The sequence below is a fragment of the Nilaparvata lugens genome, chromosome 2, assembly GCF_014356525.2.
Source record: "Nilaparvata lugens isolate BPH chromosome 2, ASM1435652v1, whole genome shotgun sequence".
Classification (NCBI taxonomy): Eukaryota; Metazoa; Arthropoda; class Insecta; order Hemiptera; family Delphacidae; genus Nilaparvata; species Nilaparvata lugens.
In genome coordinates this window covers 17451242-17478302 of record NC_052505.1, presented here as the reverse complement: position 1 = coordinate 17478302, position 27061 = coordinate 17451242, and the positions used below count along the sequence as shown (strand labels likewise).

Here is a 27061-nt window from a genome sequence, read left to right as displayed (position 1 = left end):
CTTTCCTTGCTCATTGAACTATTTAAAATTTTACATCTATTTTCGCTTAAAAACCTTTCCCCTTATTTTGATCAAATATTTCTCTTGTAAAAACATCCACGGAACAAAGTGCCCTTTTTATAACCCTACCTTAAAATTTCCAATATAGTTCGCTAATAAACCTAAGCCTCAATATCAAACGAGAATAATTTAGGAGAAAAACATAATGACGATTGACGGCAACATATTTGCAACTACGATCAGACTACTGTATATGTGTATATACAATTGTTTTCAGAGTACTTTTTACTTTATGTAAATATTGTGAAATTCGATGTTTTTTTTTTAAATTCGTCAAAACAGCTGTTCTACAGATGAAATACCTTGACTATGACTGTGTTCTTTTTATAAACTGCTCTACCTACCCACGGTATATGGAAGAAGAAAAAGTAAAACCGTGTTCCTACCTACCTCATGCACGAGAAGGAGGTTACAAAGTCCATTTCTCAAGGATTGGGTGGACCCCCCATTAGTACCCCAGGAAAAAGACTCATGTCAGTTGATAGAGCTAATAAATACTATACAGGGTATGGATTTGAAAAAATCGTTAGAGCCGTTTTTGAGAAAATCGTGAAAAACATGGTTTTTTAGTAACTGTCATTTTTCTCAAGAATATTACGGAGATCCTGCAATTTTCACAGAAATGAGACTCATGTCAGTTGATAGGGCTTATAAATAGCTATCCATGGTATAAATTTGAAGAAAATCGTTAGAGCCGTTTTCGAGAAAACCGTGAAAAACATGGTATTTTAGTCATTATCCGCCATTTTTCTCAAGAATATTACGGAGCTCCTGAAATTTTCCCAGAAATGAGACTCATGCCAGTTGATAGGGCTTATGGATAGTTATCTGGTATAAATTTGAAGAAAATCGTTGGAGCCGTTTTCGAGAAAACCGTGAAAAACTGGTATTTTAGTCATTATCCGCCATTTTTCTCAATAATATTACGGAGCCCTAAATTTACCCTGAAATGAGACCCTTTCAGTTGATAGGGCTTATAAATAGCTATCCATGGTATAAATTTGAAGAAAATCGTAGAGCCATTTTCGAGAAAAACGTGAAAAACATGGTTTTTTAGTAATTATCCGCCATTTTGTCCGCCATCTTGAATTGAATTTTATTGAATTCTTATTGTCGGGTCCTCATGGTATAAGGACCTTAAGTTTAAAATTTCAAGTCAATCGTTAATTAGGAATGGGTTATCATGTTCACAGACTACACACATACACACACACACACATACACACACACACACACATACACACACACACACACACATACACACACACACATACACACACACACACATACACACACACAGACCAATACCCAAAAATCATGTTTTTGGACTCAGGGGACCTTGAACGTAGAAACTTGAAATTGGGGTACCTAATTTTTTTTGGAAAGCAATACTTTCCTTACCTATGGTAGTAGGGCAAGGAAAGTAAAAACACACATGAGATAGTTGTTATTCAATGTGTTGTAATGGAATTGGAAAGAGATCTTTGATTTGTATGAAAGAGTGAGAAGAATGACTGCTCACTATTGGAGGAGTGGAGAGGAGGGAGAAAAAAAAGAGTAAAATAGACAAGTGGATTGGAGCAAAAATGTGAACAGATAATGGGGACAGGACAGCCAAGCTGCTTCTGCTGTCAAAGTTCAACTTTGCACTCAGCAGTCAAGTTGTGTGTTCCAGCTCATCTTTTTCCACCTACGGAGAAAAAGAAGGAGAAGAGGGAGAAGAAGGAGGATAGGAAGAGGAAAAAGAAGGAGAAGAAGGAGAAGAAGAAGAAGAGGAAGAGGAAGAGAAAGGAAAAGAAGAAGAAGAAGAGGAAGAAGAAGAAAAATAAGAAGAAGGAGATGGGGAGAAATAAGAAGAAAAAGAAGAAGAGCGTAGAAGCAGAGAAAAGAGATTAAAATCATTGACTTTCCACCATCCTTCTTTCGCTAACTTTTTCGAAGGTGAGAAATATTTTGTCATAGATTAATAAAACATATTAAATTTGAGATTTGAGAATTGATTTTATTGAATCATCAACTATATAATAACATTCAAACCGGTGGCACTTGGATCACAGCTATCTAGCCTAGTGATTAAGAAGGCAGTGTCAAAGGAAGGTAACTATAGTGAGGTGCACGTTATGATTTCAGTGGAGAAAAAGAGGAGAACAGCGTTGCAGATTCTCTGCCTTGCCACTGCCTTCTTTGGAGGATGACTGATACTGGTATATCTGGTGTAGTATCAACTGTTCATTCTTGCTTTGAAATAATCAATTATATTTTATTAATTAAGAAAATATATCGAATGATACATTTTTATATTTGAGATGATTTATTTCGTTAATCAATTATATTTTTCTAAGGACAATTTGCACAGTGAAAGCTTAAACTGAATACAATCAGCTGTTGGCTTAAACTCAAAATGAATCACATCATAACAAACGATACTTGATATAGATGCAATCCAGTTCAATATGAAATTTAGTTTAAACTGGCACTGTGAAAACGGCATGAAAAAGTTGAAGAACAATCAGTCAAAATTGCGACGCTACAAAAGGATAGCGCTATCTGATTTGTCAAATGATAGACAAGGAGAGCAACTTAATTTCTAATCAAATACTGCCATTGTAACGTGATCCCTACTATATGCCTTCATATCATTTCCTGTAACTACAACACAAGGATCCCATTATAGATCAAAATAATATTTTCCAGAGGAATTTTAGACAGTTCTATAAGTATGTTTGATGTTTCCATTTTATTCTGTTCATGAATAAAGTTAGCCTAACGAGAAATTACTCGCGATTCGATATCAATTTAAAAAATAGGAATTCATTTCCAGGTTGGATTAAATGAAACTTGAAATAACGATATGAAATATAATGTGTTCGAAGAAGTTTGCCTGAGGCTTGGAATTCGCATGTTGATTTAAAAACGAAATCTTCCTTCCGGTTTCAGTTTACTTTGCAAGAATATAATTTCATCCTTCCACTGTCTCCTCACTCACTCCTTCTTTCCTCACCCTCTCTCGTTTCCCTCTCTTATCCTCCTCCCACCTCTACTTTCACACACTCTCTCTCACTCTCTCTCACTGTCTCTCTCTCTCTCACTTTCTCTCTCTCACTCTCTCTCTCTCACATATATAAGTGTATATAAGTGTATCTCTCTTCACACATTGTATAAAAGTGTATAAGACAGTATATATTGTAATCTACATAAATAAAGTACTCAATCAATCAATCACACTCTCTCTTACTCTCTCTCTCTGTGTCTCTCTCTCTCTCTCTCTCTTTCTCTCTCTTTCTCTCTCTCTCATTGGAGCACATTAGAATGCGATCTTCTCAACTCTTCTCAACTTGCCAAGCTCTACGACTTCATTAACCCCCATACGTATTGTAAACCCTTCCACTGCTACATTTCTAGGGATAAAGGCACGAAATTCTATTCTGAGAGAAGTGGAACGCCGGAGAGAAAGAAAATCTCATTTTTTCACATTTGCATCAGTTTTCCAACAACAGAAAAGTTGCAAGATAAGATTGTCTCGAGCCGATTCTACTTTTATATGGGAATTTAGAATCGTCCAATGACAGTAGTAAGCTATTTATGGACATTTAAAAGCTCTGTGATATAAAAAGTATTCATCTCACTGGAAGTGGATAGGACAGTGAGATACATGTGTGGTACACATAGTTCTCTATTCTTCTTTCTTCTATGGTGATAATCTCATGACGTATTGTAGTACATACATTTTTTGGGCTCAAAATAGTGAGTGAATTAAGTTATCATTAACATAACTTCTAGACTGTGTATTCTGAATTAAGGTTTAAAGCAGTTTTGGGCAAATGCCTGTTGTTTTTACCTGCATTTTATCTATTTTTTATGAATAAATAAATAAATAAATGTGTGAGGGCGTTTTTTCTAGAAAATGAAGGACTTGTATGAAAATCAAAGGCAATGTCAATTAAAAGAGTACTTTCTTTGAAGGAATCTAACTTTCTTTGAAACAGCATGGAAAATCAGAGAGAATATCGAATACAAAGAGAACTCTATATAAAGCCTAAAAAGGCTTCAAAAACAACATATTCAAAATAATGCTAACTGAGAATATAAAAGTAATTCATGGAAGTAATTATGTTTACTTATTCATAGAATTTTAATTCATCTTTTCAAAATCTCTGCTGCTGCAAAGTGAATTTGGTGGGATAATACTTTTAATTTTCTGAGAATATACAGCTCAGAATATTTCTATTCATGGAAGTAATTATGTTCAATTATTAATAGAATTTTAATTTTTCTTTTCAAAATCTTCGCAGCTGCAAAATAAATTTGGTAGGATTATAATTTAAATTTCTACCTTAGAACTATGAAACACTATAATAAAATCTATCTGTGTTTTCCACAGACCCTTTAAGGCCATTCCACACAGCATGTGGCGTGCGTGGCTGGACGCACGCTAGCTACTTTTCAAAACATCGCTTCCTAGCTAATCAAAATTCAAATTCAAATTCAAAATTCAAATTCAAATTCTTTATTCAAAAAAAATAATTATACAATCAAATGCATTCCAAAAATCAAATACAATATTGTTTCCTAATTTCTAATATGTGTTCCCTATAGGCTACCCTGTGTGGGGACACTTGAATATATATAATAAAATATTTATATACAAATTTAAATATTATATCATGAAGAACATAATAATTGAATATGGTATTATATTGAAATAAATCAATATGTCAATATTTATAATCATTCTTGCACACATTCATACGCACACACATTCACATATGCGCACACATTCATACGCACACACATTCACACATGCGCACAAACACACACACCACACACACACACACACACACACACACACACACCACACACACACACACCACACACACCACACACACACACACCACACACACACACACACACACACACACACACACACACTTACACAAAACTTAAAACTATGTACGGAGTGGTTGCTGTTTTTTTTCATATTTAGTTCAATTTTATTCATAGTTAACGTTTCGTTTTTTTTCAAAGTGCTGATGTAATTATACCATAAATGAATGCGTTTTGAAGAAAGATACAGTTATTGAAATTTGATACTGTCTTACTGTTTACGCATACCGGACGGGATTTGTGAGTTCAATGATCTTTGATTGTTGCAGTGTTCATGTCGTGTAATGTGTAAATTATACTAAATTTAGACCTATATTAATTTAGTAAAAAAATCATTCGGGTTGTCTAGTTGTAAAATGAGTTTCTTGATTTCTTTTCTAAATAACTGACGTGACGTTATTTTCCTTGTTGTTACTGGAAGTGAATTGAATATTTTTATAGCTATGTATTTGAAGTGTCGTCTGGAATGTTCTAATATTGGTTTTGGAGGTTAATGTCCTGTGAATTCCTGAGGTTTATTCTTTCTCTCATCTGTTGAATATCGAAATTATTTTCAGCTAAATCCAGCAATGCTTTGAATAGAAAAGAATGTCTCACTGATAATATTGATAGTTCTCTGACGAGCATCATTGAACTATATTGTTAGGTTTATTACAAATTATTTTTAATATATGTTTCTGACCAGTAATCACAGGTTTAATATGAACATTGTATGCACTCCCATAGCATATTATTCCATAATTTATTCTAGAACCAATAATTGCATGGTATAATTGTAACAATACTTCTTTTGGACATAACTGTCTGAGGTAATAGAACTTCCTTATGTATACAAATAACTCATTTTTTATCTTCTGTACATGATTTGACCAAGTGAGCCTACTATCCAATATGAGGCCCAATGAAGCAATTCACATAGCAGCCACGGCCACACGGCAACGCTTGCTATACTAGCCACGCGTGGCTACCGTTCGCTCTCTGAGCGATCTTTTCAAACGTGTTCCGCCACTTTTTGGTCCGAGCATGCGCAGAACGTATACTAGACGTATACTATCGTATAGAACGTATACTATCATAGTCAGCCTCAAGGTCACGCATTAAATGATGGAATTCGTCATAGGTCTTCCTTTTTTTATTGATTGGATGTACCCACTGGTCCCGTGCTGTCACCGAATACAATAAAAACCAGCTCATTATCACTACTACTGCTGCTGCTGGAGTCATCAAACCAAGGTAAGCCACAAGAAAATCCAGATTCAAACCACGGGACCGTCGGAGTTGACATCTTCCTGCATACTGACGGGAAACGTGGCCGGTATAGCATCGCAACAGTCGTGGCGGTGTGAATTGGCATGTGGCTAGCGTGGCCGGCGTGGCGTGCGTCCAGCTACGCACGCCACGTGCTGTGTGGAATGGCCTTAAGCCTCGCACAAACACATCAATTTTTGTTCGTACGATATTTTGCCGTCTTTATTGATTCTATTAGATTAAACAGAACTTGACAAACATAATCTGTTTAAAGTCATCTGTTGAATCAAATAGAATTTACAAGGAGGCAAAATATCGTACGAACCAAAAATCTATGTGAGTGTAGCTAGCCTAACGAAGCGCATGTAACACCTGCTCTTTTATAACATTAAATATGTATATTTGAAGGCCCTTACATACTTGATGTATGACTATAAAACATGATGGAATTATAATTATTTGATCCAATAACTATATCCAGTCGTTCAGAAGATGAACAAAGAAATTGTTGCACAGCGTTTTGTGCATTACCAACATAATTCGGATAGCGAATATTTTGCGAGCGATCAGGCAGACTGGCTTTCAATATGCAAAAAGTGGAATACATAAGGCTGGCAGAGTGGTGAGGGATCAAGACTGAACAGGGCTCCTATCCCAAAAACACTTTTCTAATTTCCGATCATCGGAGTGGTGCCTTCCGGGGATTCTCTCTCCCCACCTCTTCCTTCCACTTCCTCTCCTCCCCTTTCCACTTCGTCTGCCCTTTTTATGGCTGTTGAAAGCTCCTTCATCTACATTATTTCTCCGGGGAGTCAAAGAAGGAGAAGTGGGGAGAGTAGGAGGAGAGGGAGGAGGAGTGTGAGGTGAAGGAAGAGTAGGATGAGTATGATGATGATAAGGATGAGGAGGAGGAGGAGGAGGAGGAGGAGGAGGAGGAGGAACAGGAGGAGGAGGAGGAGGAGGAGGAGGAGGAGGAGGAACAGGAGGAGGAGAAGGAGCACGAGGAGGAGAAGGAGCAGGAGTAGGAGAATGATGAGGAGAAGCATTCTTCTATAGACGGAGCATTCCTCCAAAGATGGAGTTCAGTTTCAAAGTTTTTTAATCGTATTAAAACAGTATGGAACGATGGAATTCATTTGGATGCGTGGGTTCAAATGGAAAGCAAAAATTGAAAGCGAGTTCTTGAATTTCAGCAGCCTGAACTGTGATGTTTCGACTATCAGATTTTTATTGAGAGATAAAATTAAGTAGACATGAATAAAATGGATTGAGAGATCCTTTTGTCCATTTTTATAATTCATAATCCAAACAATCGAATAGTTTCAGCTGTAACAGCATTATTTCCTGCTTCGAGTGGTATGGAATGAGAGAACATTTTGTTGTCTATTTTAGCATCTATTTATGAAAATTAGCTTTTTCTTCTTCTTGAATGGTCTGAATATGATAATATCTTGTTGTTGAGTTGATTGATGTCAGTGTCAATCGAAAAAATCAACTAAGGAAAAAGAGTGTATTCATAAACATTCTCTGCTTCATATTAGGAGAATCGTTTTGAAGATTGTATAGCAATATTTTCTTCAAGATTGAAATTTTTTGCCTCATGCCTTATGGATTACAACAGAAGTTTCAAGGAAACAAATACTGTAGTTCAAACTTGATAGATATTGGAAGAATATGACTATAGTGAGATTTAGGTTTTGGAGTGAGAAGATTTATAATATTTGAATATTTATAGACATAACCTACATAATATTTGGTTATTTTGAGACAAAATTTGGAAATTGAAGAGATTTTGGGCAATAGCCTGTTTCACTTTTCCGACTATTGATTGTCTTGTTGCCTCTATGAATAATAATTATAAATAAATAATTTGAATGAGTCTGCTCTACTTCTCTGTTAGTAGACTGAGCTGATTATCTTTGTCCTTTTGCAACTCAGAATCGTTGCCAAATTGTTTGTAGGCTATGAGGGAATGGAATGAACTACCAGAATATTGAACTCAATCTCAATAATGAGAAAGTAATTGAAATCGTGGAAAAGATACTGTATTATTTTCTTCTCTAATGTTGTTATCCATCACGAAATGCTTACTATCGAATCACTTTTCTGTTATTATATGGAACGACTAGCAGTCAAATTTGCTAAAAAAATTTAAGCTTAATCGTTCTATTTAAAACATGGAAGAGTTAATATTTACTTGTTGAAAATAGTGTATTTGAGACATATGATTGATCATCACTAACAAGGATCACCATGAAATAATATATCAGACTAGCCGTCAGGTTCGCTTCGCTCGCCATATCCGTCTAGCAAGGGGGCCCCGCCCCCTGGACCCCCGGCTGGATCGTTCAAAAATGAGATCAACGCTGGAAGGGCGCAGTTTTTCGGCGTATCTTTGGCGCTATTTCAAATTCCTTCTAGCACAACATTATTACACCCTAGTTTAGCCTCTGTACTAAATTTAAACAATTTCTGGTTATTTGTTCTCGATAAATCTGAGAAAAAGAGGAAAACGCTAATTTTGTGCATATCTTTGGCGTTATTTCCAATTCCTTCTAACACAACATTATTACACCCTAGCTGAGCTTCTGTACTAAATTTGAACATTTTCTGTTCATTTGTTCTCGATAAAGCTGAGAAAACGCTAAGAAAACGCTTTTGGGCGTATCTTTGGAAATTTTTCCAAATCCGTTCTTTGTGCGCCTCTGAAGACACCTACCAAATTTGAACGTTTTTGATCCGGTAGATTGTTAGTTCTGCGAGTGAGTGAGTTAGTGAGTGAGTCAGTCAGTCAGTCAGTCAGTGAGTGCCATTTCGCTTTTATATAAACCAAAATAACTTGAACCACAGCTATCTACTATATAGAAGGCGGTGGAGAACGAAGAAATGTAGCATCAACTGATTTCCTACAAATATTTGAACTTACTTTAAAACATGACTTTAATTCGTCATTTTCACCGACTGCCTCTAACTTCACTGACATTCTCTGACTTCAATTATAATACACGGAGAAATGTGGCCTCATTATAATTTGTGTTGGAATATACTTCAATTGGAAAAGAATAGTTGTATCCACGGTATTTATAGAACAAGATTTTCATCTAAATACCGTGGCTGTATCAACTAGGTTAAAATTCTATAGATAGTATTTTTCACAAGCCTAGTTGTTCGAAAAAGTACATGATGTTTCTTCAAATGAGAAAACCATACCGGATGCGTATAGGATTAGCTATAGTCACTGAATAAACAATCGAGATAAATTAAATATAAATCCAGGTATTATACAAATTTTCTCTGCTATAGTGCAGCTCACTCCAAACAGTTTCCCTCATGGATGACACTGATATTTCTCATTATATCGATACTGACAATTTGTAGTGACTCTCACTAGCGGACGCCATTAGAGGGATTATTGGAAATTGAAAACTACATTGTTTATAAACACTGTCCACTGCATTCGATCATACAGCAGTGTTGAGAGCTTGGCTCATAATACATGGGAACTCCGAATGCAGCCGGATTATAAATTATTAATCACTCGGCTTATTTGAGTGCAAATACTGTGAGAGTCATGTAGAGATGTCAGCATTGGTTGGGTGTGCAGCACTTATTTTATTAATAAGGAATCCTGGCATGAGTCTGAAAATCAACAAACTCAATTCGCCAGTAAAACTCAGATCTCAATCCAATTAAAAAGCAAATTGAATTTTGTTGCAAATTACACCGAAGTCATTTCACACTGCCGAGTGGTTTTCGGTTGATTACACTTTGCGATAAAATAATTGTCACCGACTTTCATTCTTATGGTTTTATTGAAATATGATCGGAGGTACAATCACATAGTAATTTGAGTATGATCATTATAATACATTGTAATATGATCAATTAATATATATTGTGAGATTCACTCAGAACTAAACCATTGATTGAATGTACATTATTGATTTTATTGATGGAAATAACTGAGATATTGCATTTATTCAAATTTGATAATTGAGGCGTTGGATTCCAAACCAATCCTCATCCATGAAATCCCATTTTATGCGAATCAAGAAAAACTTGTAGAATCATATTGGAAAGAAGGAGCATTTGTGTTTTGATTACAAAAAATCAATAACAAAATTAACTTTGATTTAACAAATGGCCATCCTATCAATTTCCAATATTGATGAGCAGAGATGCAATTTAAATTTGGATGAGGGTCGTTCTGGAACATAAACTGTAATGAAGCTTGTTTTGGAACATGCATTGCTGGATGGAGACCTTTCTGGAACATACTGGGCAGTGAATGAGAGAACGATTTTGATCCAATTTTCGCCTTTTTTCGAATAAAATAAAAATTTTTCAATATTCCTGACTGAATGGATAATATTCCTCCAAAAATAGCAAAAGAAACTGACAGCTTACATTTAGCTCAGCTCAGAAACAATGCTCCTCTGTCCACTACCACAGTATCTAACTACTCTTGTTTTGATGCATGTAGGCCTATTGCTGCCAACAATAATATTTATTGTTAATTCCAGAGATCCTTATACTCTATACTACAGTCATAATTATCATCTAGGGATAGGAACTGGAACCGATTTGAAAGGTAGGTTGTCTTGTCAAACCGAAATCAAAGGATGAGGTACGCTATGGAACAATAATTGCTGATGAGCCTCCATTTTAGCATGGGATAAGGATCAGGTTGGAACTCATTTCCTTTGCAGGATAGAGACTCATTTGAAACGAAAAGTAGTGTGGATGAAGATTGGTTTGAGACAACAAGTGATTTTCAACCTCAATTTAGAATGGGATGAAACTTTTTCTGGAACATAAGAATTTATTGTTTCGTTGTATGCAGGGCTGCCATCTTTATAAGCTGACATCGTCCATTTAGTGGATGAGGAACGGTTTGGAATCTAACGCCTCAATTATTATTAAACAAAAATCCAAATTGAAGCTGTAAATTTTTGAATAGTAGCGCTCATCGAATTTCCATATGGCTGTTTACCCTGTTTTCAATATTTGCAATAGTAAATTTTTCGGGGTGATTTACAGCATTTAATTGGATTTTCGTTCGATAAAAATGTATTATTACTCTTGTGTAGAACAATTTCTCCCTTTTCCTTTTATTTCATTCCTTTCCAATAAATTTTTGTTATTTTCCCTTCTTTTTATTCATTTTCTGAAAATCTCTAAAATATGTTGTATATTTCTTGTTTTGCAATTTGTATTGGTTCTCTTTCATCGTATACTTTAAATCTTTGAAAAGTAATATTTATTTTGTTCCAAGCTTATTTGTCTTTTGTAACTCGATTTTTGCTGTAACTGGGCATCCACCGAAAAATCTTCTGGTTTGGCAGGACCCTCAATTTTTTGTATTGTGAATAAAAAATTTGATTTTTTTTTAATAATAAATTATTGATTTTATTCTTGATGGATTGTGAGTCTATGGAGGGAATCACACTATATACTTGGAATATTTTGTAACTGCTCAATGATTTGTTATAACTGATGATGATTCAACGATTCATTGAAATCTGTGTTGAATTTCACAAATAAACAATGATTTCAGGATGTTCAATTTTTCCTATCTAGCCAGTATTTCAATGAAGGTTTCATTTATTTCAAATACTTTCAGAGCTTAGAATTCTTCAATATCACAGTTGATTCCTCCCAGAACTTTTATCGTGTGCTGTTGATTGAATTCTCTTGAATTTCACTCCTCTTCAAGAATATATCATAAATTATACTGTAGATTTATGATGAATGAACTCTCTTAGCTATGATTTGCTTGATAATATAATCGGAATAGTATATATTATGATAAATTTATATATATATATAAAAGTGAAATGGCACTCACTGACTGACTGACTGACTGACTGACTGACTCACTCACTCACTCACTCGCAGAACTAAAAATCTACCGGACCAAAAACGTTCAAATTTGGTAGGTATGTTCAGTTGGCCCTTTAAAGGCGCACTAAGAAATCTTTTGGCAATATTTCAACTCTAAGGGTTGTTTTTAAGGGTTTAAAGTTCGTCTTTTAGCATGTATATTCTTCTTCTCCCAATCTCTTAATTATAATTGAAATTTCCATATCATATGTTACTATAGAACTATAATCTAGATAGAGTACCTCTTCGGAACAGTTGTTAACTGGTAACTAAATTAATAATTTTTTCAGGTTGGCATTAAGTTGAGTTGACTTTGTTAGGTTGGCACCAAGTTGAAGATTCAAATGCATTTATCGCGGAAAAATTGATTGGGCACTGCTACTTCAATCCTGGGAATATTAAATTACTAGCCGTCAGGCTCGCTTCGCTCGCCATATCCGTTTAGCCAGACGTTTAGTCTGGACCCCCGACTGGATTGTCCTAACATATGATAAAAATGCTCAAATGAAAAATGCAGGCGAGCGAAGCTAGCCTGCTGATCTCATTCTTGGACGATCCAGTCGGGGGTCCAGGGGGCGGAGCCCCCTGGCTAGACTGATATGGCCGAGATTTCAACCTCAATTCTTATTAATTAATTATTATCCTATCCATTAATTATGAATCATAGATTTATAAAAGTTTTTTTTCTTTTTGTAGTTGAGAAGTTGATATTGTGGTAGTTATTAATATATTGAATAAAAGTATCAAGAAATTGTCAAATCTACAGATTTATTGATAGTTAGAAAAACCAATTTCGGTTGTTACACCATTGTACATTGTTACATCGTTTATACAGCTGTGCTTCTAGAATTAAGTTTGTTTTTCGGTTCTTTTTCAAAATTATCTCTTTAATATATGAATCTTCTCTATTCAAGTGATTATAATGTGAAATATCTGTTCTATTTTTTGTTTTGAAGCATCTAAATTTGAAAATTTACTTTGTGACTGAACATATTAGTGGTCTGAAGATTTTGCGAAGTGAAGAGCTACAAGACTTGACCTATTTCGGACTATGTTTAACCATATCTAAATTGGGGAGAGGAATAGCACAAGGTTACCTTATTTTTCCTCTCCCTATCATTTATATTATGATGTATACTTATTATATCAATCAATCAATAAAGAATTGTCAATCTCTGATATACAGAGTTTGAACAGTTTATCAGAGATTGACAATGGTGTAACAACCGAAACCGGTCTTTCTAAGTATCAATAAATCTGTTGTTTTTGACAATTTCTAGTCTTTCTATTTAATTTAATCTATTTAATTATTGATGTTGCAGAGTCTAACAACAACAAATCATCTATGATCAATTCCTATTTAGTAAATCTGATCAACTACCAAATTGATCAATATTGAACTGGAAATGCATAATGTTACTATGTTACTATGATAAGCATCAATATTCGTGATAGTAACGCGTGAATGGTTCAGTGCAGTATGTATTAACAGCCATTAAAACAGGTCGTAACTTCACACACACTGCAACCAAGTACATCATAATCAATATTAAGAGCCCTCTAATCAAGAGCTCCTACCGTGAGCGTGGAACATAGAGCATAGAGCAGTGTAAACAGTCGAAACAAGCTGTAAGAGCAATTGTGTTAATATCGCAACTCACCTAGAATCTAATCTTATCTAATTGAGTCTCATCTGAACTATACTAGTAGTTCTGTGAATAGTAGACCTCACGCAGTATTCTCATCCACAAGTACCAGATGTCAACTGTTTTAAATGTTAAAAAACTCAGTTCACGTTTGAATTTGTATTCCATATGATATAGGCTAATTCATCCAGTTACGTGATGATCTTTCTATCCGATGAAAATTAATTTTTCAGAATCAAAAATATTATAATTACTCCAGCATTATTTAGTTCATTTGTTTATTTTTATTTACCTATTAGATTATTTTTTCGAATGTGAGAATATTGATACTGATGGGCACGCATAATAATCCCATGACTGCAAAACAAAATATTGAAACCAAAGACCTTAAAGCTGCGATTAGACCAAATTTATTTGAAAAGAAGTTAATAACTCAATCCTTTTAGATCATATTACATTGAACATAACTTTTCATACACATGATGAACATATGTGTTTGTCAACTTCCGTTCAATCTAATAGGATTAAGCTATAACCATTTTGTTAATAACTTTGGTGTAAACCCAGCTTAAAGATGCATTACCTCTTTAATGTCTTTGATTGAAACTATAGACCTTATACAAATACAGTAATAGACTGGCTTCTCCACACATCTGTGTAATCACTTGTCAGCTGATTTATGATGAATAATTATTCTATAGTCTGATTTTTACGGTAATATTGGCGTATGAAGGAGGCTTCTTTTTCCTTTTATATTATCCTTGAAATGCAAAATTTCCAAAAACCTTGTATATACGTCGACGCGCAATTTAAAAAGGAACATACCTGTCAAATTTCATTAGAATCTATTACGGCTTTTCGCCGGGCAACATATATACATATAAACATTTAAACATTAAGAGAAATACCAAACCGTCGACTTGAATCTTAGACCTCACTTCGATTGGTCAATTAATTATAATAAAGAAATAATTAGCGTACGGGATTGGAAATTCTCGAATGACGACATTGACGACGCATCATCACGGCTGAAACTACTGATTTGATTAACTTGGTAATTTTGCATATAGATTCTTCATTTACCTAAGATAGTAATAGGCATATTTTAGGATCTCCATGTTACTTTCTTTGCCCTATTACCATAGGTAAGGAAGGTATTGCTTTCCAAAAAAATTAAGGTACCCTAATTTCAAGTTTTCTATACGTTTCAAGGTCCCCTGAGTCCAAAAACATGATTTTTGGGTGTTGGTCTGTGTGTGTGTGTGTGTGTGTGTGTGTGTGTGTGTGTGTGTGTGTGTGTGTGTGTATGTGTGTATGTCTGTGAACACGATAACTCCATTCCTAATCAACCGATTGACTTGAAATTTTAAACTTAAGGTCCTTATACCATGAGGATCTGACAATAAGAAATTCAATAAAATAGAATTCGAAATGGCGGAAAAAATGGCGGATAATTACTAAAAAACCAGGTTTTTCTCGGTTTTCTCGAAAACGGCTTCAACGATTTTCTTCAAATTCATACCATGGATAGCTATTTATAAGCTTTATCAACTGACATGAGTCTCATCTCTGGGAAAATTGCAGGAGCTCCGTAATATTCTTGTGAAAAATGGCGGATAATCACTAAAAAACCATGTTATTCACGGTTTTCTCGAAAATGGCTCTAACGATTTTCTTCAAATTCATACCATGGATAGCTATTTATAAGCCCTATCAACTGACATGAGTTTCATTTCTGGGAAAATTGCAGGAGCTCCGTAATATTCTTGAGAAAGATGGCGGATAATTACTAAAAAAACCAAGTTTTCCACGATTTTCTCAAAATAACTTGACCGGTTTTTCAAATTCATACTCTTTATAGTTATTTATCAGCTCTATCAACTGGCATGAGTCTCCTTATTGGAAAACTAATGGGGGGTCCACCCCATCCTTGAGAAATGGACTTTGTAACCTTCTTCTCGTGCATAAAATAGGTAGGTAGCGCAGTTCATAAAAAGAACACATAGTCGAGATATTTCATATGTAGAACAGCTGTTTTGACGACTTTAAAAAAATGACGACTAAAAAAATCATCGAATTTCACAATTTACAAAAAGGAAAAAGTACTCTGAGAACAATTATATATACACATATACAAAAGTCTGATCGTAGTTTCAAATATGAGCAAGGAAAGTTGTGTGAGTGTATCACACCAGATTTTTTCAGTTTGTCAATTTTTTTAAACCCCTGAGGAACACTGGTTACGTACTAGTATCTAATAATAGTACAAACAAGTTTAGTTCACTTTTATTCTCATTTCAGGGATCTAGAATAAACACTTACCTGGGCTTGAGTTCGGTAGATCTTTATCTTTATCTCAAGTTCGCCACTAACTGCAATTTCAATTTCAATTTTAATTTATTGGAAAAAAGATACATTTTGTGAATGTAGTGAATCAGTGTGGATGCGACAGGCACACTGCCCAAGACAGAACAAGTGTGTTGAACATGCGTGTGAACACACGCATGCTTGTTGTGTAATCAGTGAGAGGTTTTAAACAAAACACATCTGTTTGACCGCAGCTTCTTATCCTATCATATTGAGAGAGCAATTTCTGTATTTAAATATCTGGCTATTTTTATATCTGGTTATTTTTATATCTGGCTATTTTTACATCTGGTTATTTATGTTTAACGGATCTCGAAAACGGCTCTAACGATTTTCACGGAATTTGTAACATAGTAGGTTTATGATATAAAGATTCGATTGCACTAGGTCTCATCCTTGGGAAAACTAGCTGAACGACTTTAAAAGGATAATTCATCCTTGGCTGAAACAGCTGTGTATAGTAGAAAAGTCAGTGAGCGAGTAAGTGAAAAATCAAAATATCGCATCCCCGAAATTCATAAGATGACGTATAGCCAGCTGTGAAATATAAACATTATCATTTTAGAGAATTAATTGTGTTCTGTTCATCAATAAATAAAAATAACGAGCGAAGCTCGGTGTCCCGATATTATAAAATGAATCAAACAATATCAATAGAACACTGGATATAATATGCAGGATACAAAAAATATTTAATTCCATTCAGAACATTGATCAATCACTGTAAGGTGTATTCAAAACAAAAGGATTGTTATTAAGCCACCCATGAGGTTCTCCTCAAGAATCAAAGAATTGAATCAAAGACTGTATTGTAATCTGGAGCGAGACTATTATGGCTGAATTGGATGAAAACGATAGTCTTTACCTTTATTATCTTCTCAAAAACACAGATATTATTGTTGAGCCTCGGAAGCTATATGATTCTATTCTAACAATTGATTCGAAGACTATATCCCAACTTTGGAGACTGTAACTGAATAAATTGGTATGAGTCTCGAGAGGAATATGATAAAGCCATTCATGAGGCTTTTGAGATGGTGTAAAGGCAAGAAAATAATGACTGTTGCTCAATTTCACGTATAGTTTAGAAGAGCCGCGAGCAAAAACACCTGGCCAAACAGATTAGCCGAGCACTGAACTTGTTTTCCGGCCAACTTCGACTTCAACTCCAGTGTCTAGTTCTTCAAAAGTTCCCAAAACTGTTTCAAACCGGAAAGTTTGGTAGGAAATATGCCGCGCCGGGAAAGTTGTGGAATGGGTCCAGGAATTTTAGAAGGAGATTGAGTGAGTAGGTTTGGGTGAATAGGAGGAGGAGGTTGAATAGTGGGTGGAGGAGGGGTGGTTGGAGGGAACGATAGCGGAGGAAATAAAAGAAGCTGGACTGAGAAAGAGGAGACGAGTAAAGAAGAAATAGACGGATAGAAGGAACAAAGATCAGGGAGAACATCAAAATTTGGGAAGCTCCACGATTGGAGAACTGAAATGATTTAAATATTCAATGTAGATTATAGATTAATTATTTAATATTATAACGGCAACATCATATTAAGGGTTTTTCAAGCGCCAATACGATTAGTCAATCGGAGAGCCTCCTGCCCTGCCGACTCTTTAAATGCCGTCTGTAAACGTCTGAAAATACGCTTAATATGGTCTGGCCCTCAATATTATCAATATTGTTGACTATCCTGATCTTTAAGGGGCTATTTGGGTGTTGGAAACATATTATTAGACAGAGGGAGGGGGATACGATGAGAGGGAATAAATGGGAAGGTTGATGAAGAAAACAAGAGTAAACAGTTGAAGTAAGGTATGATGTATTTCAGATGAGAATATAATTACATTTTTAATATGTGAATATTTCCTATTTGAGTTATAATAATGTCAAATATTATATGTTTCTATGTTTCGATTTGAAGCATCTTAATTTGAGAATCTACTTTGTGAAAGTACTTGAGGACTGCAAATTTTGTAATTTTTTTGAAATTATAATTATATTTTTAATATGTGAATATTTCCTATTTCAATTATAATAATGTGAAATATTTCTACTATGTTTAGTTTTGAGGCATCTTGATTTGAAAATCTACTTTGTGGAATTACTTGAGGACTGAAAATTTTGTGAATTGAAGAACTACAAGACTTAACCTATTTCGGGCTATGTGTTATCTAAATTTGGGAGAGGAATAGCACAAGGTTACCTAATTTTTCCTAGCCCTATCATTTTGATAATTTAATAATTAAAAAATAATAATGAATGGATGAATGAATAACAAAACAAGGGATAAAAGGAAATTATAAATAGAACATGAACAAGAGATACATGAATAGAATAGAAACGCTGTCTTTATCTTGACCTAGGAGGGCGGAGTTAGAGCGCAGTCAGCTTGTATTAAGTGGATAGGTGCGTACAGATATACGCGCCGCGAACATGAGCAATTCACTTTTAATCAGCTGACTATATCTGTATTTTTACAGAAACCGTAAGATACAGATATAAAAAGCTTAGCATCAGCTGATTGAAAGTGAATTGCCCATGTTCGCTGCGCGTATATCTGTACGCACCTTAACATATTCATTATATCACATCTACATTCCATACTCTTCCCTGAGTGCAGCTGACATCCCAACCTATACCATGAGCTATCTTTCCTCTTTGCCTGTACACTGCTAATAATGTGTAGAAATTATAACAAGGATGATGATAATTATTATTCTATTCAAAATTATTCATGTTTTTGCAAAAAAAAAACATTATTTGGCAATCTTGCTTGATTATTGTTTCAATAAACATCAATATTTATTAATAAATGATAGTGAATTGTAATTTTTATCAAGAGAAAAGTACAAAATAATGCCTAATTTGTGAAAAAGTGAAAGATGAAGTGAATATACAAAACCAGCATAATTAGAAAAACGTGAAATGAAAGAAACACGGTGGTTGGGTGAACCAAACAAACATGGCTGTGCCAACAAGGAAAACTTCATTTTTAAAAACGAGTTAATGGTTTTTGAGGGATTATATTACTATGTTTTTTACTTTCCTTGCTCTATTACCATAGGTAAGGAAGGTATTGCTTTCCGAAAAAAAATTAAGTACCCCAATTTCTAAATTTCCATACGTTTCAAGGTCCCCTGAGTCCAAAAAAGTGGTTTTTAGGTATTGGTCTGTATGTGTGTGTGTATAGCTGCGTACACATATTCGCGCTTCCGACCCGCACCGAGCACGCTCCTCCCTCGTACCGCCCTCGTACCACCATCGAACCACAGTCGCTCCTCCCATCATGAACGTTACGGAAGATGCTAGATCTTCTCGCGTTCCCCGGTCGAACCACTCTTGGACCCCGGTCGATCATCGATCGCTCTGCTGGAGTGACGTTCGGTTACGGAGCAGAGCGAAAGTCTGTACGCACCTTATGAGTGTATGTGCGTCTGTGTACACGATATCTCATCTCCCAATTAACGGAATGACTTGAAATTTGGAACTTAAGGTCCTTACGATATAAGTATCCGACACGAACAATTTCGATCTGATTCAATCCAAAATGGCGGCTAAAATGGCGAAAATGTTGTCTAAAACAGGGTTTTTTGCTATTTTCTCGTAAACGGCTCCAACGATTTTGATCAAATTCATACCTGAAATAGTAATTGATAAGCTCTATCAACTGCTACAAGTTCCATATCTGTAAAAACTTCAGGAGCTCCACCCCATCTATGCAATGTTTGATTTTAGATTCTCAATTATCAGGCTTCAGATATAATTCAAACGAAAAATTCCAAATGGGAAAGATTGAGCATGAGAATCTCTACAATTGATGTCCAGTAACATTTTCACCTAAAATTTAAAATAAGCTCGAAATTCGAGAAAATGTTATTATTCCAATTGCAAACTGTTGGCAACTGTTGATTCTATTAAATCATTTACTATGAAGAGATAGCAGACCTCGTGTGTCTCCAGTGTTATAGTCCTGTCACCAGCTGGCTTGGATCTTTAAATAGTAGACTTGAGATGCGCGGGAACACTAGCGTCAGGTGATCAATTTTCATAACGGCAAGGAAAGTTGTGTGAGTGCGCCACACCAGATTTTTGATCATTTAAACTAGGAATCGAAAAGATTTTTTCACAACCTAGTAGAGTTTTATGTCATGTAGGGTAAAGAGTCTCTATTCTAATGATATTAATGTTTTCTCTTGCAAAATTTTTTAGGTATCCAGCTTGATTATTACAAGGATTATAATATATTAATCAACTTTATCATTTTGAATGAAAAAGACTAAGAAATTGTCAAAATACCACTGATTTATTGATAATTAGAAAGACCGGTTTCGGTTATTACACCATTGTCTATCTCTGATCAGTTTATCAGTTTATCAGAGATTGACAATGGTGTAATAACCGAAACCGGTCTTTCTAATTATCAATAAATCAGTGGTTTTTTGACAATTTCTTAGTCTTTTTCATTCAATATGAATAATTACCACAATATCAACTTCTCAACTACACAAAAAGTGGAACTTTATCATTCGTTTTTCCTCTTGCAAAATTATTTGGAAATCTAGCTTGATTATTGAAAGGTTGATATTATAAATTATTCTAATAGGATTTTTGTGTTTCCTCGACAGATACATGGCGATCATGCACCCACTTCGCCCACGCATGGGTCGCCGGACCACTCTGTGCATAGCTGGCGCTATCTGGGTGGTGGGCACCATACTATCTCTGCCCATGCTCATATTCTTCACCACTGTTGTCCAGGACTTCCCCAACGGAGACAGTCGCGTCGTCTGCTACTCAGAGTGGCCTGATGGGGCCACCAACGAGAGCTATCAGGAGTATCTGTAAGTACATTCGTCACAGTTTTTTTTTTTTTCAAAATGATAGAATTTTATTATTATTTAATTTTCTAATTGATTGATTAATTTTTAAGATAATTTAGAACACGACAAGAAACGAGACTGAAGCTTTATATTACTATTGCAGTTCCGACTCTCCTATATGGAAGTGAGAATTGGATTCACACTCGAAGAATGGACAGTCGAATTCAAGCTGCAGAGAAATGAGGTTTCTAAAGTGTATATTTGGCTGCACTAGAGTTGATAGAATCAGAAATACTGATATAAGGCAGGTTTTATAGGTTGCTCCTCTGCATAAAAGAATAATACAAAATGGATGCAACTGGTGCAGTCATTTGGATAGAATGCCCCTTGTAGTCCAAAACTATAGACCTACAGGAAAGAGAGATGTAGGGAGGCCAAGAAAGAGATGGGTACCGGAACAGGTTAATCAATAAACCTGATCCCTGAAGTGAAGATGATGATGATGAGATAATTTACAATTATTTTTTCAAATATATGTTCACTATATTATTATACTTCTCACCAGGATATTCATTTTTTTGGTATAGCCTTGTTTCCATTCTGGAATTTGCAATATCACAACACAACGACCTGTGCTATAGTGCTATAGTGAGGCAGTAGTGCTATAGTGCTAAGTTATAATGGCAGTGGAGGAAGATAGCAGAACAATCTTCTCATTCACTATCTCCATCTCCATCTACGTTCCCCATCTTCACAAGTTCACAATATTCTTTGTTCCAATTTTATAAACTTCATTAATCCTACAGCTGTTACTATACCACGTTATGATAGTAGTGGAGAAAAGCGTTGCCGATCCTCTGTCTTGTCAATGCCTACTATAGAGGGTAGTTGATACAGATTTATTGATGTAATATTACATTTACATTATTATTACATTCTCTAATCACAACATCAAATTAATGATTGGGAGAGAATCAACAGGATAAACCCAAAACTGTTCCTCTCCCTAATTCTGATAGAAATAGTTCAAATGAGGTTATGAAAACACTTTTATAAAGATCACAAAAATTTACAGTCCAAATATACATTATACTAGAAAATTTGTATTTCGGTTGATCAGAAAGATGAAACAAATTATTATTACACTTGAAAATGCATTAATAAATTGAAAAATATTAAAAAGCTTGATAAATATGAAGCCAGAAAAATCACAAAAACATTCACTATCAGCATATTAACTGTTCTTTCTCGTTTAAAATAATCAATTATATTTTTCAAGCAAGAAATTATATTTTTCAATAATGTACTTCAATGATTAAGAAGTAGTTATTTGTATATCTAGAGTGAAAAGTACAACTTTTTCTCCCTGAGGGAAAAGTTTGAAGCCCGAGGCGAAGCCGAGGGCAACAATTTTCCTGAGGGAGAAAAAGTATTTTTCACTCGTGATGTACACAACATTTTTCCTCCATCTACATTTTTTCATAGAAACTGGAAATAAAATCATTTTAATAACTTACGTATTGGTGACAATGTTTCCTAACAATATAACCTAAAATCTAAAACTTTAAAACTGGCCGTCTGATTGGCACTGCCGATTGCGCTATCTATCGGCTAAAGTTGTAACAATTATATCAGCTGGGTGTTTACCAAAAATGGCTGACTCCAGATCACGCGGTTCAGATTTGAATTGCAGATCAAAAATATTTGTTGGCTGGTATTTTGAATAGAATAAGATATTTTAAAAATTGTATAAATTTTTATTGTCTACTAATATTAAGAATATAATATCATACAAACATATATTTCATGAGTTAATCAAATTTCTGGTTGTGGTATTGAATTCAGTTGACTCAATGACAGACACCTATTTATGCTTTCTCATCTGAGCTTAGACCTTCTAACCTATTATAATGTAAGTTTTTAAAATAGAGATGCTTCCCATGTTATTTAAATGGAGTCACTTTTACTCCCTAGGGAGTTTTTCTGTTTTTTACTACCGAGAGCGAAAAAGTGACACTTTAGTATTATGTTTCAGGGAGTAAAGTAAGTACTTTAGACAGTAGGTGGAGGAAAAATATTTTTTCTACTGTCTAAAGTACTTACTTTACTCCCTGAAACATAATACTAAAGTGTCACTTTTTCGCTCTAGGTAGTAAAAAACAGAAAAACTCCCTAGGGAGTAAAAGTGACTCCATTTAAATAACATGGGAAGCATCTCTATTTAAAAAACTTACATGGTAATAGGTTAGAAGGTCTAAGCTCAGATGAGAAAGCGTAATAGAGGTGTCTGTCATTGAGTCAACTGAATTCAATACCACAACCAGAAATTTGATCAACTCATGAAATATATGTTTGTATGATATTATATTCTTAATATTGGTAGACGATAAAAATTTATACAATTTTTAAAATATTTTATTCTATTCAAAATACCAGCCAACAAATATTTTTGATCTGCATTCTGCAATTCAAATCTGAACCGCGTGATCTGGAGTCAGCCATTTTTGGTAGCTCAGCTGATATGATTGTTACAACTTTGGCCGATAGATAGCGCAATCAGCAGTGCCTATCAGACGACCGGTTTTTAGGTTTTAGTTTTTAGGTTATGTTGTTAGGAAACATTGTCACCAATACGTAAGTTATTAGAATGATTTAATTTGCAGTTTCTATAAAAAAATGTAGATGGAGGAAAAATGTTGTGTACATCACGAGCGAAAAATACTTTTTCTCCCTCAGGAAAATTGTTGCCCTCGGCTTCGCCTCGGGCTTCAAACTTTTTCCCTCAGGGAGAAAAAGTCGTACTTTTCACTCTAGATATACAAATAACTATTGTTGATCAGTTATTAATTCTACATTGTTAAAAGATGATCAGGCAACAGAGCAAAGCGAGAAAGAGATAGCGCTATCTGTTTTGTTGGATGACAGACAAGGATAGTAATACCATTGCTAATCAAACACTGCCATTATAACGTGGACCTCACTATAGCTTGTTTATCGATTTTTACAAATTTTCGTCTCTTGTTTTCATTTCGACGCAAATTGCATGGAAGTGGGTGGAATGACAATGTGAATTATTATCCATTAATTGCAATAAAATTGAACGTTTCATTTATCTATTTATTCATTTATTTATTCGTGGACAGAATCACAAATCATATAAATATGATAAGGAAGGAACAACAGGCTTGGCCCAAATCTATTCCATTCCCAAAATTTTGAAATTTTAACACAAGTATGAAACTTGAGAAACGAATTTTGACTCACTGCATTATAATTCATTATTTTTAATGCTGGGGGTTATGCCCCTACCAGTTAATTATTATTTAACGAAAAACCCAGTTAAATGCTATGAATCACCTCGAAGACTTCTGCTACTGCAAATATTGGCATACAGCATTTAATTGGGGATTTTCTTCAATAATAATTATTCATTAATTGACCGAGCGAAGTGAGGTCTAAGATTCAAGTCGACGGTTTGGCATTTCTCTTAATGTTTAAATGTTTGGATGCTTATATGTTTATAAATGTTGCGCATTTACGGCAAAACGAGGTTATAGATTTTCATGAAATTTGACAGGTATGTTCCTTTTCAAATTGCGCGTCGACGTATATACAAGGTTTTTGGAAATTTTGCATTTCAAGGATAATATAAAAGGAAAAATCTGGTGTAGCGCACTCACACAACTTTCCTTGTCGTTATGCGAATTTTAACGTTAATGTTTTACGTTAATTCAAAAGATTTGAGCCAGCTGGTGACAGGGCAATAACGCTGGAGACACACATGAGTTCTGCTATCTCTTCATAGTGAATGATTTAATAGAATCAACAATAATTAGCAATTGAATAATTACATTTTCTCGATTTTAAAGCTTATTTTCAATTTTAGGTGGAAATGTTACTGACCATTAATTGTAGAGATTTTCATGCTCAATCTACTCCACTTGATTTTTTTTGTTTGAATTGTGTCTGAAGCCTGATAATTGGGAATCTAAAACCAAACTTTGCATAGATGGTGCAGTGCTCCTGAAATTCTTACAGATATGAGACTTATGAGAGTTGATAGAGCTTATCAATGACTTTTCTAGGTATGGATTTGATCAAAATCTTTGGAGCCGTTTTCGAGAAAATCGCGGAAAACCCTGTTTTTGACAACGTTTTCGCCATTTTAGCCGCCATCTTGAATTGCATTTGATCGAAAATGTTCGTGTCGGATCTTTATAGTGTAAGGACCTTAAGTTCCAAATTTCAAGTCATTCCGTTAATTGAGAGATGAGATATTGTGTACACAGACGCACATACACTCATACACACACACACACACACACACACACATACAGACCAATACCCAAAAACCACTTTTTTGGACTCAAAGGACCTTGAAACGTATAGATATTTGGAAATTTGGGTACCTTAATTTTTTTTTGGAAAGCAATACTTTCCTTACCTATGGTAATAGGGCAAGGAAAGTAAAAAGGAGCCTCCTTTTTCGTCAATATTAGAGTGAAAATCAGACTATAGAATTATTCATCATAAATCAGCTGTCGAGTTGACTATAAATTGCATGCAATTCAATATCTCAATGTAACTTAATAAATTTATTAAAAAAATTAGCAGCTGTGTAGTCTATAAATTGCATGCCTCATTGAATGCAATATTTTTATGTACTATTGAATAGGATGCAAAGAACTTATAACAGCTCGTCTGGGCGCCTAGATGTCTTCTGGTTTCTCGCGCTAAATTCCGGAAAGCGTTATATGATAATTAAATCTTCTGTAAGCATGATCTGATCAAATAAATAGTTAGTGTATCAGTGTGGATGTGCTTATGGTTTGGGACGTCGTTATAACTGCGCGAGGTCTACTGTTCACAGAACTACTAGTATAATACCAGTTCTGCCTGTCAGATATACTTGACTTTAAAGTAGTTATAATTATCAGTTATACCTAAGAAGCGGGGCTACAGAGATAAAGACAGGTAAAACTGATTACAATCTACAGATGGAAATAAATTGGAAAATGCATTTGATCAAACGCTATTATTCAAATGCTGATAAATAAATTCATGAATAAATATGATTAAACGAAAATACCAATTAAATGCTGTAAATAACCCTGAAGACTTCTGCTAATGCAAATTATATTGACAACAGGGTAAACAGCTGGAGGGTTTACAGCATTTAATTTTGATTTTCGTTTAATAATAATTATTGATTACAATCTGTTGATTTCTATGTATGGTTCTGATCACACATCTATAGTCAAATAGAATGACATTTATGGAAAATGATGGATGATCTATAATATATTTATGATAAGAAAGTATTTCGAAATCTCTCCCAAATACATTCTGTCACCTAGTCAGTTCGATCTCCAATACCTATTTCCGCGCCAAATCCACAACCAAGCTTGACATTCGAATTTGCACACATGTCATCTATGTGCAGCTGATATAGAAGGCGGTGAAGTGACTGCTCTGATCGCGTACAACTTGTGAGGCGGCCAAGGGAGCCTCACACTGTCACACTCCAAGGGGGCCTTCACACTGTCACACTTCAAGGGAGCCTTCACACTGTCACACTCGATTCGGCCGCTTGACGATGAAAAATGAGAATCAAGTCAACTGTACACAACTGAATTCCTTCCTCTTATCACTTGCCACCTACCTTCCGCAGGTGAGAGAGAGTAGCGGTGAGGAAGGAGAGGGAAAAGAAGAAGAAGAAGAAGTGGAGGAAAATGAGGGGGGTGAAGAAGGATATGGAGAAGGAGGAGAGAAAGGAGAAGAAGAAGAAGAAGAAGAAGAAGTAGGAGAAGATGAGGAAGGAGAAGGGAAGAAAGGAGAAAAAGAAAAATAAAAGAGAAGAAGAAGAAGAAGAAGAAGAAGAAGAAGAAGAAGAAAAGAAGAAGAAGAAGAAGAAGAAGAAGAAGAAGAGGAAAGAAAGGAGAAGAAGAAAAATAAAGAGAAGAAGAAGAAGAAGAAGAAGGAAAAGAAGAAGAAGAAGAAGAAGAAGAAGAAGAAGAAGAAGAAGAAGAAGAATAGAAAAAGAATAACAAGGATTGATTAGATTAGAAACAGGAAGAAGGAGAGATCGAAGAAAATGAATTGGAAGAGAGAAAAGGAGAGATGAAATAAAAGGAAGAAGAAAAACTATTAAGAAAAAG

General features: G+C 34.9%; 1 protein-coding gene across 2 annotated transcripts in view; it reads left to right on the top strand.

Annotated features, from left to right (window-relative positions):
- The window catches only part of LOC111046070 (tachykinin-like peptides receptor 99D), a 580669-nt gene that overhangs the window by 424212 nt on the left and 129396 nt on the right, over positions 1-27061 (top strand). For both annotated transcript variants that reach the window (XM_039420712.1, XM_039420713.1), the window contains exon 3: positions 20709-20924. In XM_039420712.1, the coding sequence (XP_039276646.1) occupies positions 20709-20924 (216 nt within the window). The remainder of the gene's footprint in view (positions 1-20708; positions 20925-27061) is intronic.